The 14,309-nt window shown below is 39.8% G+C and overlaps 1 protein-coding gene across 2 annotated transcripts in view; it reads right to left on the bottom strand.

The window, feature by feature from the left end:
* Positions 1-14,309, bottom strand: part of LOC136858377 (cytochrome P450 4C1) — a 246,140-nt gene that overhangs the window by 26,129 nt on the left and 205,702 nt on the right. For both annotated transcript variants that reach the window (XM_068228630.1, XM_067137879.2), the window contains exon 11: positions 10,110-10,272. In XM_068228630.1, coding sequence (XP_068084731.1) covers positions 10,110-10,272 — 163 coding nt within the window. The remainder of the gene's footprint in view (positions 1-10,109; positions 10,273-14,309) is intronic.

Here is a 14,309-nt window from a genome sequence, read left to right as displayed (position 1 = left end):
CAGACCATTCTCAGCTAATTTGTCGCTCCAAGTTTATGCCTGGCGTTGGAGTCCAAGGCGTGTTTGTTGGGCAAGTACCACAACATCCACATAAAGAAGGGTCCAGGGGTCCGATGTCTGTATGTCAGCCGTTGCTGTACCCAAGCAGAGGAAAAATAATAATGGTGATAGAACTGTGCCCTGATGTACACCCACGGTGATATCAAAAGGCAGGGAGATTCCAGCTGGACTCCGGACCACACTAGTTGTATTGTGATATATAAGTTTGTCCCAGCTTACATAGGCTTCTGGGACTTCATAACTATGAAGAGCTCGCCAGATGAGGTCATGTGGGTCTCGGTCAAATGCTTTATCTAGGTCCAGAAATGCCATGTGTACACTCTTCTGCCAATCCTCATGTCTTTCCATCAATAGACGTGTGGCATGGATGGCATCGATGGTTCTGCAGCCTTTAACAAATCCACACTGGTTGGATGTTACTGTGACAATGTTTCTGAGCCTGTTGTCCAGCACTCGTTCGAATATTCTTCAGTGTATGGCAGAGGAGTCATATAGGGCGGTATGTTGAGCTGTCGCTCACATCTCCATTACCCTTCCAGATTGGGACTGTCGTGCTAGTTGTCCAAGTACGGGGAAGTTTGTTCTCGATGATGATATGGTTGAAGAGTGTAGCAAGGAATTCTGCAGCGGGCTTGCCAAGAATTTTCCAGATTTCTGCTGGTATGTTACCTGGGCCAGTTGCTTTTCCATTCCTCATCATCTTTATGGTAATCATTACATCCTCTGCAATAATCAAAGGCACAGGTCCATGGACGGGATCAGAGCCTGCAATCGGTGGATGATCAAATTGTTTGTTGTCGATATCTGCAAAATAGTCTGACCATCATTGAAGGATAGCTTCTTGGTCTCATACTAATTTGTTGTCAGCTCCCTTGATATGCATGATGTATCCAATGTCCTGAGTTGAACGGTTGCGGTAATTTGCAAGGCGATAAACGTTATTTTCTCCTGCTGGTGTGTAAACCTAGTCATACAGATCCTGGTAACAATGATCTTTTGCAGCAGCCACTGCTCTTTTCGATGCTGATTTCAGCAATTTATATCTCTGAAGGTCAGTGTCCAGGCGTGTCTTCCACCAAGCCTTAAAGGCTACCCTTTTCTCCTTGATAGCTAATTGGACTTAATCATTCTACCACCAGGTCCGTTTATCAATGTATTTTCGCCCAGGTTTTGTTTATCCCAGAGTTAATGTTGCTGCCTGATAAATCTGTTTTGCAGCATCTTCCCACATGTTCTCAAGTGACTAGTCAGGCTTCACCAAGACGTTGGTTAAAGCTGTCTTCATTTCGTTCTTGTGGACATTCATTTTCCACCACTTGATACACTCAGGTCCAGTTTTAGGTGTCATAGGACGTTTGACAGATTTTCGAATATCGAGAACAAGCAAGTAGTGTTGGGGGCAATGCTGTTATATGGGCTCACTTTGGTATCTATCACCATCTTCAGATCTTGTTGTCGAACCATCCAGTAATCGATCTGAGTAACATGACCTCCACTGGTATATGTAGCTAGGTGTGTTATCCTTTTCTTGAAATATGTGTTGGTCACAATTGGGTCTTGAGCCTCTGCACAATCAAATATACGACATCCCTCATCGTTTCACGTGCCAAGACCATATCCTCCATGAGATCGCCCATATCCATCCTGTTGAGATCCGACGTGTCCATTTAAGTCTCCCCCAAGGAAAATGAACTTATCTTGAGGAATTGTTCCGAGATGCGCACCAATACTCCCCCCTCGCTCCCTACCCCAAAGGCTTTATAAGCACCCGGAATGTCACTATTCATCTCAGCGACCCAGAAAAGTATTGATTCGACATTTTTTCGATTATTTTTATATGTCACCCCCTCGCCCTTCGCCCATAAGGGTGATTGGGGTGTCTTACCCCTACGCGGTTTGTCTCCTGATACAAAGTCATAAGTTTACCAAGTTTGCTTGAAATTGCTCCAGTGGTTTAGGAGGAGATGTACGAGGGCAGATCAAAAAATAAGTTTCACTTCCAAGTTATGGCCATTTATTACACCACCTATATAACAGCAACACGACTATAACGCCACACACTGTAACGTCACTTTTCCACATAGTTTCCAAGAGGCTTCAAACATTTCTGCGAACGCACAACCAACTTGTCGATGCCGGATGCATAGAAATTTCCTCCAGCGTTCTGCAACCACTCGGAGACAGCGGCCTTCACCTCCTCATCGGTCTGGAAACGTCGACCACCGAGCTCCGTTTTGAGCTTACCGAACAGATGAAAGTCACATGGCGCTAGGTCGGGACTGTAGGGTGGATGTTGCCAGACCTCCCACTTGAAACGCTGCAGCAGTTCTCTCGTTTGGCGGGCCTTGTGAGGTGTTGCGTTATCGTGCAACAAAATCACACCGGCGCTCAATTTCCCCCGGCGCTTCTCTTTAATCGCTTTACGCAACCGGTGCAACGTTTGACAATACGACGCCGCGTTGATCGTCGTTCCTTTCGGCATGAATCCCACGTGCAGCAAACCCTCCATGTCAAAGAACACTGTCGCCATAACCTTACCGGCTGAAGGTTGAACCTTAGCCTTCTTCCGTTGTGGTGATGAGGGGTGAACCCATTCCATTGATGGCGAACACACTGCCATACGACATGTTCAGCTGCGTCGCGATTTCTCTCAGTTTAATGCGCCGGTTCTGTCTAATGATCGCATTCACACTGTTGACCTTTGCACGGGTCCTGGACGTTGCGGGCCTGCCTTCGCGATGGTTTCCCGTGATATTCGTGCGTCCGGCTTCGAATTGCTGACACGACTTTACAATACCTTGCTGGGAAATTGCCCGCTCCCCATACACAGCACTAATTTCACGATGAATGTCCGTGCAATTCTTCCTTTTGGCCCATAGGAATCGGATTGTCGCACGCACCTCATATTTGGAGTGATGGTCCAGTTGACGCGCCATTGCATTTGGCCGCTATTCACACAATACTATAAAAGATACCACAGCGACCTGCCTAACAGACGTGTGGGCAGTGTCTGCCCCTTTCTCCGCTGTGCCCACATTTGCGACACACAGCGCGCTGCTGTGGCGCGTTAGTGCAACGAACCTTTAGATCCACCTACCTAATACATACATAGATACATACAATGACATTTATATATATAGATTGCTTTTCATGTACCCTTTGTCCTTCGGCCACCTGCAGCTGTTGCAGGAAGATTTACAATAATAAATGTAGATGAAAAATTTGTGAGAGTGATTTATACCGGGGACAAAAAAGAAACGGCATTTACTGATATGAGAGTTTCCATAAATACTATAACGACAATTACAGGCCTTACTGAGGGATTCACTAGTAATCCAAATCCGGGTAGTTAAGAAGGTTAAATCACCTGAAAGTGTAAGTGAGCTGTTGTTTTTCGAAAATTTCATTTCTAGCAAACTGACGTTCCATATTTTACCAGATCACGCTCAGATAACGATGGTTATCTTGGGAAGAATATTTACAGAGTCAAGCGATTCGATATATGAACGTGTGGGCAATGTAATGAAAATTTCAGAAATATATTCAAGTCGTACAGATTAGGGTGAGACGAGCGCTGTTAAACCAAAGTGTTCGGAAAACATGGACGTAAAACAGATGGGGCTAGGCTTATTGATGAATTAACAGATCTTTTGTTAACTGTTCAGAATGACGGAGTACGGTATATTGAATTAGAAGCATTCCAAATCTTGAGGTTAGAGCAGGTTCTCTGTTTGAATCAGAGATCAGTATTGGTAACTCAGTAACGACAAAATAACAGAAAGGTTAAGGGAGAAAAATTTGCATTAGGAAAAGCGATTGCGACTGGGATGGATATCGATGTTTTAGAAGTATCCAAATCAGTCAACAAGAAACCGCATAAATTAAATTATAAAATTGAAGGGTATAAGAAGACAGGATTAATGACTCGAACGGAATGATAACACGCGAGTCCAGCGTTCGTTGTACGGAAGGAAGATGGCTCAGCAAGGATGGTAATTGATTACCGCAGTTTGAACAAAACACACTCAAACTGTAAACTATCCATTTCCTGATTTTGATAAATTGTTGGAGAAAATTTCCACAGCTAAATATTTTATTAGTTTTAGACTTATTGCAAGGTTATTTGCAGATACCACTTACGGAATCATAGACTAGGCAGGTTTTATAACAGAAGATCAACAGAACAATTTCAGAGACTATGTTCGGATTAATTAATGCTGCTATGATTTTCGCTAAGATAATGGATACAATTTTAGGACCTGCTCATAAGAAAGGTATTGTTTTTCATTTCTTTGATGATATTTGTATTCATGCATTAATATGGGGCGGACATAATGATTAATCTAATTGAGATTTTAGAGGCGTTCACAAATGCAGGATTGACATCATACGCAACTAAATGCTATTTAGATCGTTGCCTTCAGGGCTAGTAATAATAGACATGATGATAAAGCTTTGACCTTTTGCCGTGTCAAAAAAGGTAACGATTCATAAACTTTGCTCACAGTCTAACCTAGTCAGCGTTCGGTGACGGACGTGCTGAGCGAGTTGCCGGTAGAGCCGGTGTGGAGTGTGACCGGTGAGTGGAAAAGTAAGACGGGAGGGAAGAGGAAGATGATTGGTGTGGATCAATATCGTGCAGCTATTGGAAGATGGCAGGGGAGATCGAAAAAGGAAACAGTTAGAAATAAAGGAGGTAAAGTGGAAACAAGAATGATGGGCGAGATGATACTGGTGGCAGCGGTGATTATGGTACTGTTAGCCATAGGAGGTGTGGAGGTGAACCCCGGCCCGACTTCCAGTGGCAACATGAACTGGGAAGACGTCGAGGTCATAAGAAGAGTGGTGAAAGAAGTGGTGGAAGAAGTATGTCCGTTTGAGCGGATTAAAAATATGATTAAAGAACAAATGAAGGAATTTGAACATATGAGGCGTTGGATACAGGGAAAAACAGACGAGACAATGAACAAAGTGGAAAACAGCGAGAGAGAAATGATACCATTAAAGGCAAAAATAAAGGAGATGGAGGAAGAGGTGGTGAAGCTGAAAGCAGAAATTGAAGACAGCAACCGAGAAGGCAGGAAGAAATGCTTATTTATATATGGAGTGCCGGAAGACAAAGGGGAAGACAAAGTGCTGACAACCTACAAAGTTGTGGAAGTTATTCAGAAGATGAAAATTAATTTTAGTGAAGATGATATTGATGATGTGGAAAGGATAGGTAAAAACGGGGTGATAGGCCGATAAAACTGAAGTTGTTTTCCACCCTGATGGCGGAAGTAGTGATAAGAGGCGCAGATAATATACGTAGCACAAAAATTTGGATTAAAAGACACATGGGAAGAGAAGGGGTAAAGAATATAAACACCCTGAAAAAACATTTAGTCAGGGCTAAAATACAAGGGTTAAGAGCCTACATTAAGGGTCAACAACTAGTAGTATCCAATGGACTATGGATCAGAGTGTGGACAGCGAAGAAATTACAGGAAATGGAAGGGAATAGGAAGAACGAAGGGGGTAGTGGGGAAGAGAGTGGAAGAAAGGCAAGTCAGAGACAGTAAAGTGGGTGAAGACGGACCTGGAGATAAAGAAAGAACCAAAGAAAATAAGACACTGGATCCAAGCTCGCAGCAAGAAGAAATTAACTTGACAGAAGAAGACGTGAATGATATTTACAAATCGATCGAAGAAGGAGTCAGAGAGGTAACAGTTGAGGTGAGAAGGGAAATAATGAAGGAAACCAGCGAGACCAGGGCATTAATTAAGGAGCTGAGGACGAAGGCCTGTGGGAGAGAAGAAAAGAAGATACAGGAAGTGACTGTGGGGGCGGAAACACAAGATGTGACAAGAGCACACAAAGGAAGTGAAAACACGGCTGGGAGGCAGGAAGAAGAAGCAAGAGGTATTCTGACAAAAGGGAGAAGTTTGAGCCGAAGGGAGATATGGGGTAAGAAGAACAAATTGGACGAAGGCATAGTGACAAGAAGAAAAAAAGGCAATTTGCAGTAGAAAGTAAATTGATGTGCACATGAGAATAGCGGAGTTTGTGTGTTATTCGTAACTATGACAAGAGTGATTAAATAGTTAAATTCGTAGGCGGTAAAGTGTGCAGTGAATGAGGAAGAGAGTGATTGTAAATTGGATAGGTGTTAAGGATAAAGCTAATATGTAGAGATGGTTGGTATATGAGTTGAGGGTCCAAGTTAGTGGTGAGTGATTATGGTTTCAGTTAAGGTGGTGATTTGTCTGGATTCTAAAGATAATAAATATAGTGAGACAATAGAGTTCAAATAGTGGTCAACAGTAATGAAACGTAAGGTGAAAAATTGCACACCGGCACTACAGTGGAGGAAATACGAAGCCAGGTTTGCAACTTAAGTAGAAAACCAGAGAGGTCAGTGTTCAAGAAAGATAGAATATGCTGAGTGCGAACCCGGCCGGAAGTGATATACTCTTCGTTTAAAGTGCAGATGCAAATCTGACACAACATCGTACTCTACATAGCAATATGTTACCAGTTAGTTTTTCATTGCCATACTGCCATACTGTCTGATACTAGGGACAACAGACCATTCTGCCTCGTTGCCATTTGATTATTATTATTATTTATATCAATATGGTTTTTTGTTCCTTGCTTTGGTGTCAGATATGTTTATTTTACAGGAATTATTATATGTGTATGTTAGATTAAGCTGCCTAGGTTGGGCATTATTATTTTTCTCCTTAGTAGGTCAATAAGGCTTCAATGCTGTAGATCTGAGAAAAATAAAGGCATTTACTTACTTACATAAACTTTGCTCCGCGTCTTCAGAAGAAAATCTCATCTGTTCTCGAGGAAGATTTCTATAATAATTAAGGTTTATTGAGAATACTTTACCGTTAATCTATTGTAAGTGGTACCTGGTTTGTTTCTGGAATGGCAAAAATTTATTATTTGGGATACACTCTAGGAGAGGGGGAGATAAAACCAGGAGAGCGAAAAATTAAAGCTATCGATTTTTTTCTCAAACCAACCGACGAACACTGAATTCAACAATTTTTGGGGTTGGTGGGCTTTCTCAGGCAGTTTATCCGTAACTTTGTCAAATTAGCTTTGCCTTTAACACATCTGTTGAGGGAAGGAATTAAGTTTGCTTGGGACCAGTAACAAAAAGAATGCTCTTGCTTGGGCCCTGCTCCAGAGTAAAATCTTTGAATAAATCAGTTACATTTGGTGAAAACACCAATTTTTAACATTTGGCTTCAGCAACAGAACTCCATACAGATGTTTCAAGCATAGAATTAGCAAATATTCTTTTATATAGTGATAATGAAGATGATCTCCTGAAAATTATTTACACTGTTAGTAAATTAGGATATTACGTCACTTCCTGGCGTTAACTTCACAATTGCCACTGACTGTCAATATAAATGCGTGAGAAGCAACCCAAGCACAAATGGTAAGGTAGATGAGTGAGTTATCTGAGCATACTCTTGAGATAATGCATAGACAATAATATTATTATTATTATTAATAATAATAATAATAATAATAATAATAATAATAATAATAATAATAATAATAATAATAATAACGGCGCGTGTCTTTCGGAGAGGTCTGGTGAAAGGCGTTCCAGCTAAAGCAATATCGGCGACCTGCAGTTCTGTGAAGATAGGGCCCTACCTAATAATAATAACGTCATTGGCTTTACGTCCCCCATACTACATTTACGGTTTTCGGAGACGCCAAGGTGTCGGAATATTGTGTCGCCGGAGTGCTTTTACGTGCCAGTAAATCTACCGACACGAGGCTGACGTATTTGAACACCTTCAAATACACCGGATTGAGTCAGGATCGAACCTGCCTATTCGGGGTCAGAAGGCCAGCACCTCAGTCGTCTGAGCAACTCAGCCCGGCAGGCCCTACCTGAGATGAATTCTTACTTTTTAAAATGCACAAACTTCCAGCCTGGACGGCAGGGGAATTAACCAATGAAAGTTAAAATCCCCGACCCTGCCGGGAATCGAATCTGGGGACCCTTTGGCCAAAGGTCAGAATGCTAACCATTTATCCACAGAGCCGCACAGTAGAAAGAATGAACACGTTGAGGACCTTTCAAGAGCTCCAGTTATCGATATGAATAACAAGGATAAAGGTTTACAGTCATTAAAACTCAGAGCAAAGACAATGAGACATTATTATTTCAGAGAACTGGCCCAGTCCTAGCAGAAAATATTAAAATACTACAGAAGACATCAAAAGAAGGTCCACAAGAGAGATCAAAAGTGAAGTATTATGTGTTAAGGGCAAGGGATTGATTACTTTATAAACAGATGAAGAGAGATAACTTGAAGAATTGTATGTAATTCCTATAAGTATGAAATCAGCCATGGTATTGCAGTTTCATAACTTCTTTCACCATTTTGACTTCAAAAATACGATTAGAAGGACGATTCAACGTTGATATTTTCCCGACATAAGAAATTACATCAGAGTAGGCCTACATATTCGTAACTGTTTGGAATGCATTTTGGCTAAGACAAGATCCGAGAAAAGGAGGATTGCATCCAATGTTGCCAGGCAGACGTCCCATTGAGTTAATAATAGTACATCACTTGGGGCCTTTTGTTATTACTACTAAATGGAAACAATACATTTTGGTGATTATGGACAACCTTACAACCGTAGGTTTACAAAGTTGAAATCCATTCGAAATGCAGAGGCCCGTACGACGACGGAATCCCTAGAGGAATTTGTGTTGAGTTTGGTATTGAACGAATAATTTTAGACGAAGGGTGGCTTTTACAGCATTTTTGGTAGCTCCTAGAAAATCGCGCAATACGTCATTCTCAATTTCAACCATACATCTTCAGGCGAATGGTTTGGGAGAGAGAATGAATGTAATTATACTTCCTATTCTGAGATTCTATGAACAAGATGATGGGGATAAGCAATTGCCAAATTATCGTCGTTAAAGTGAGATATTAATCTAACAGCGCAGCAACTGGCATGGCTGCATTTCAGGCGGTTTCCGTGATTTGGGGAGTGACTTATAAGAGCATTAATCTTTGAGAGCGAAAAGTTTCGATAACCGTCTGAGTTGCTAATAAAAGTGCGTAAGAAAAAAGAAGAATTTTAACAAAAGATTAAGTTGGCGTGAGATGACAATAGACATTAAAGGTAATGTTTAATGTTGGACTTATAGTGTTTGTAAAAGCAAATTTAATTCCTACCAGAGCCTCCACTAAATTACTAGATACATTTCACAGACCATTAGTCATAGTTCAGGTTTTTGCCTAATGACGCATGTAAGTTGAAATATATAAATTAAACACAATGACAATTCTTTTTTACAAATCGACATGTCAGTGCATTAAATTTATGGCGAGGCGAAGGTAACGAGTTGGATGATTCGTATTGCACTCATATGCGGAAGGGTGCAGTATGTAACAAGTGATTGTGGTGCTGAGTCAGAAAATCAAGATCTGAGGTTAAACTGAGTACAAATATATGAAAGGAAAGTGAAGTTTAATGAAAAACGAGTGCGCAAACAACCTGATGGCTGGGGGCATAATAAACGTTAACAGGACAATACCTGGGTAGGATGGCCGATTGTTGAAGATTCTTTAGTTGGGTAGCCGGTGTGGCAACTGTGGACAGTAGTGTGTCATGTGCGGTCTGGTGTGGCAACTGTAGAGTAACAGGGAAAAGGTCGCCATCAGCCCGAGACGCTGTAAAGGCGACGAGAGAGAAAGACTGAGAGTGTGTAAAGAGGTTTACTTTTGTGAGATGGTGAAGAATCGCTGATATTGAGTGTACTTGTAACCTGTAATAAACACTCGAGGTCACCGGATGTTAGAATTATCAAGAAATAAAGAGAACAGTAAAAAAAGAGAAGAATGGTATCAGTGACAAGATCATAAATGATGATGATGATGATACCATTATTCAGTGTGGAAAGAAATCCTTTGATGGTTAAAAGTTTGCAGTCTTCACTGACAGTTAACAATAATCCTTTGGCAAATTCTCTTCAAGCTGATGGAAGTAGGATTAAGATAGACATACTCACTGATGTTAATATCTTTATGGAGATCTCGACTTAATGCAGCGACTGTGGGGTACAGTCTCTGACTTTCCGACATCACCTGGTCCACGTACTTCAGATCACGCAAGTTCTCCATGGTAAGGTCATCATCTCCCAACGTATATATTATCTCTTGATAAACTTTCTCCTGGGAAAAGAAATATGGTCATTACATGGAAGTTTAATATGAAGGGAAGCAACTATATTACTTTAAAAGTCCTATCTCCTGATAAACCTTATCCCGGGGAAAGAAACAAGATCTTTGAACGGAGTTTATAAAAGAGATGTGAGGCGAAGCAATAACATCAAATTTTCAGATAAACACAACGGTGCTTAGAATAACAAGTTAATATCTATATACTTTAAATGCTGGTATTTGCACAGAATCTATCAAGAGTTTATTTAACACAGCTTTGGCAACTCCATCTGTTCGTTATACTGAACCTATTTGCTTCATTTTTGTTTTATTATTTCCGAAATTACCATCCAGTGCATCAGGAGACATGGATAGGCCTCTAAGTTCAGCCAACTTTGAGTAATCATAAAATCAAGTCATTAAATGATTGCTCGAATAATTGCAGGCGATTGCTTACCTTACCCGCAATACTTTCTGTAATTAGCAGATTGCTAAGCGACTAACACTTTCATTCATATTCTGATACATGGTTTTCACCCTTAATAAGGAGTGGAATCTGAGGTAAGGCTTTTTGCGGATGATGTTATTCTCTATAGAGTAACAAATAAGTTACAAGATTGTGAGCAAGTGCAAAATGACCTCGATAATGTAGTGAGATGGACAGTAGGCAATGGTATGATGATAAACGGGGTTAAAAGTCAGGTTGTGAGTTTCACAAATAGCAAAAGTCCTCTTAGTTTTAATTACTGCGTTGATGGGGTGAAAGTTGCTTTTGGGGATCATTATAAGTACCTAGGTGTTGATATAAGGAAAGATCTTCATTGGGGTAATTACAAAAATGGGATTGTAAATAAAGGATACAGATCTCTGCACATGGTTATGAGGGTGTTTAGGGGTTGTAGTAAGGATGTAAAGGAGAGGGCTTATAAGTCTCTGATAAGACCCCAACTAGAGTATGGTACCAGTGTATGGGACCCTCACTAGGACTACTTGATTCAAGAACTGGAAAAAATCCAAAGAAAAGCAGCTCGATTTGTTCTGGGTGTTTTCTGACAAAAGAGTAGCGTTACAAAAATATTGCAAAGTTTGGGCTGGGAAGAACTGGGAGAAAGGAGAAGAGCTGCTCGACTAAGTGGTATGTTCCGAGCTGTCAGCGGAGAAATGGCGTGGAATGACATTAGTAGACGAATAAGTTTGAGTGGCGTCTTTAAAAGTAGGAAGGATCACAATATGAAGATAAAGTTGGAATACGAGAGGACAAATTGTGGCAAATATTCATTTATAGGAAGGGAGTTAGGGAGGTGTTCAATAAATTTCCAATGTCATTGAAATCATTTAAGAAAAGGCTAGAAAAAGAACAGATATGGAATCTGCCACCTGGGCGACTGCCCTAAATGCAGATCAGTATTGATTGATTGTATGCAACCATGTTTGATTACTAGCTGTCAAGCTAGAGATTATACACTTCCTATGATCACGGAAGAATACTATTCCATTCTAGATACTCTTTAATTTTCTAACCTTTCTCAGTTTCCAAATATATTCGACAGATGGCAGAGTGTTCCAAACAACTTAGGCTATATGCCGTAAGAGAAATAGTCTACTGTACAAACGGACCCCATCATGACATACGGCTTAGACGTTATCTGAGAACACCTATCAAAGAATGAGCTAGCCGCATTAGAAAGAATTAAGGCCATATATCCTAAAATAAAGTTTTCTGCCTAGCAAGAAATGCTCCTCCGAGACTAACCTATGAGCTCACGAGACAACCGTTCTATATAGTAGCCTTCTACGACACAATACCGAGCTTTACATCAAGAACTGCAGGATAAAAAGTGAATATATGCATAGATTTTAACCAAACAGGCGGCATGATGACGTCAGAATGGATGAATTCTGACTACGAACTGCGGCATACCATAACACGCTTCTTATTGACAATTCTTAAAACTATTGAAAAGGGCAGGAAAACAATATGACTACGATAGGGATATCAGGACGAGTTATCTGACCTGTTTATAGGGAATGCAGCACAGGTCCTCTAGTATATGTATTAAAAGGGAGAAAGAGGAACTCACGAGCGTTCTTCTTTCGTCCGCATAACCATTGAAAATTAAGAAATCAGTTTTCATGAAAACATCACGCATAGAACACACTTTTATTGCAATGAAACGACACAAATTTGTAAAGGAAAGAATGTTTTTATAATATCTGATTACAGTCTCCGACTTTGCTCACTTCCTTCAAGAGGATTATTCACTTATTCCAAATAATGACTACCAAGGAATTAACATCGAACAATGTTGATTTACTATTACGTAACTGTTCACATGGAGTTTATAATTGAGTTGCCAAGATGCAAAGAGCCTTAAGACCACAAAAAATGAAAAATAAGATAAGACCAACATTTCCTTCTTCATATCATTTAACTTTGATTAACACTAGCGTAGAGCTTCAAAATATCTTCTATATTGCTTATTTTATAGGTTAAATGTAATGGACTGCTGCAAAGACCCTTAAGTCTGATCACTAAAGAGAGATGCAACTATCATGATGTCCACATCCATTAGCCTCTATATACTAGTGGAAATGCAGCAAACATTATGTTCAAGAAAGTTACTGTAATTTTGCTCCGTTTCTTGAAATTAATGAACAAATCAATAGAGAGCAAATGAAAAATGAAATAAATAATAGCAGATACTACATACATAAATGAAGATTAATAATACAACTAAATTTGGTAATACTGCCAGCTTCGCTACACTGATTGTCAGCTGTAATGTGGCATTTTCAACTAAAGTCTAGCATACGGGTAATAATTGCAGGATCACGTACGAAAAACATTGTGTGTGGAGAAGTTCTTTACAATACAGATTATTCTGTAGCTGTAGTCGATTTTGAAAAGAGGAAAGAATTGGGACGTAGTTCAATCTCAGATTGTCCTTGAGGGAATTAATTTAAAAAAGAAATAATGAAGGATCTAAAATGCCTGCTTAAAACACACTTCGCAGAAAACTGGAAAAATTTAGAAGACCTGAAATTTTAAAAGGATACACTGACTAGACAGGATGAGCGGTTTGGTGATAATGATACAGTTCCGCATCTGGAAGAAGATGTAGATAATGACTCATTGGACATAAAGTAATGGCCATTTAAACCGATTGGATTATTACCGCAGTACTTTTAATGTATGATTTTTCTTTGGCTATTGAAGTGACTTAATTGATACATTTTTCATCTTCTGTTGTTCTTAATTTAAGACAATGTTTGAGCCATAATTTTATACAGCCTGAAGAATGGCAACTAGATCAGCTGAAACTTGACAGTTTAAATTGATGTAAAGAACCCGTTGCCCTTTCTGACCTAGCTTTAAGTCAGTATTTTGTGAAATATTTTGTTTTTCTGTCACAAAGTAAAGGAAATGTAAACAGAGTAAAACAAATGGAAATAATAAATTAAATGGCTTTTCAGTTTTTCTTCCTTCCTCCAGTCCACCTAAGTTTATGTTTCCAGTACTGTAGCATTAAGCTCTTTACTGTTGCAAATACCCTTATGTACAATGTAATGCAACAAAATGTCTTATGACCAAACTAAACATCTAAATATCTAGAGAATCATAGAAATTTAATTTCTCTCACACATGAATTTAAAATCAAATACTTTTTTATAAGTTTATGCTGAAGGAATTGTGATCCTACCTCTTGCACATAAAAATGACACGTTTTCCTTTGTTTGCGATTTTTTTTATAATGGACTTAAGGCTCTTTTCATCTTGACAACTCAATTATTCCTACCATAGTCTACTATTTTATTCCAATAGACAAGTGTTATTTGCTCTAACGGTACTTCAACAAATATAGTCTATAAATGAAACGTGTCATATATATACGTATACCGGTTTATTTATACTTAACAATGCCCGCCTGATCATAAGGCGTCAAGTCTATAGGGTCTGACACCGTAGTTAGCGGTTCGAGTCCCGTAGGTGGAAAAAGACTTCACCACCAGAATGTTGGCCGGTAGGGGACAGGTAATGTATCCAATTT

This window comes from Anabrus simplex, chromosome 1, assembly GCF_040414725.1.
Source record: "Anabrus simplex isolate iqAnaSimp1 chromosome 1, ASM4041472v1, whole genome shotgun sequence".
NCBI lineage: Eukaryota > Metazoa > Arthropoda > Insecta > Orthoptera > Tettigoniidae > Anabrus > Anabrus simplex.
This window is presented reverse-complemented; position numbering and strand designations above follow the sequence as displayed.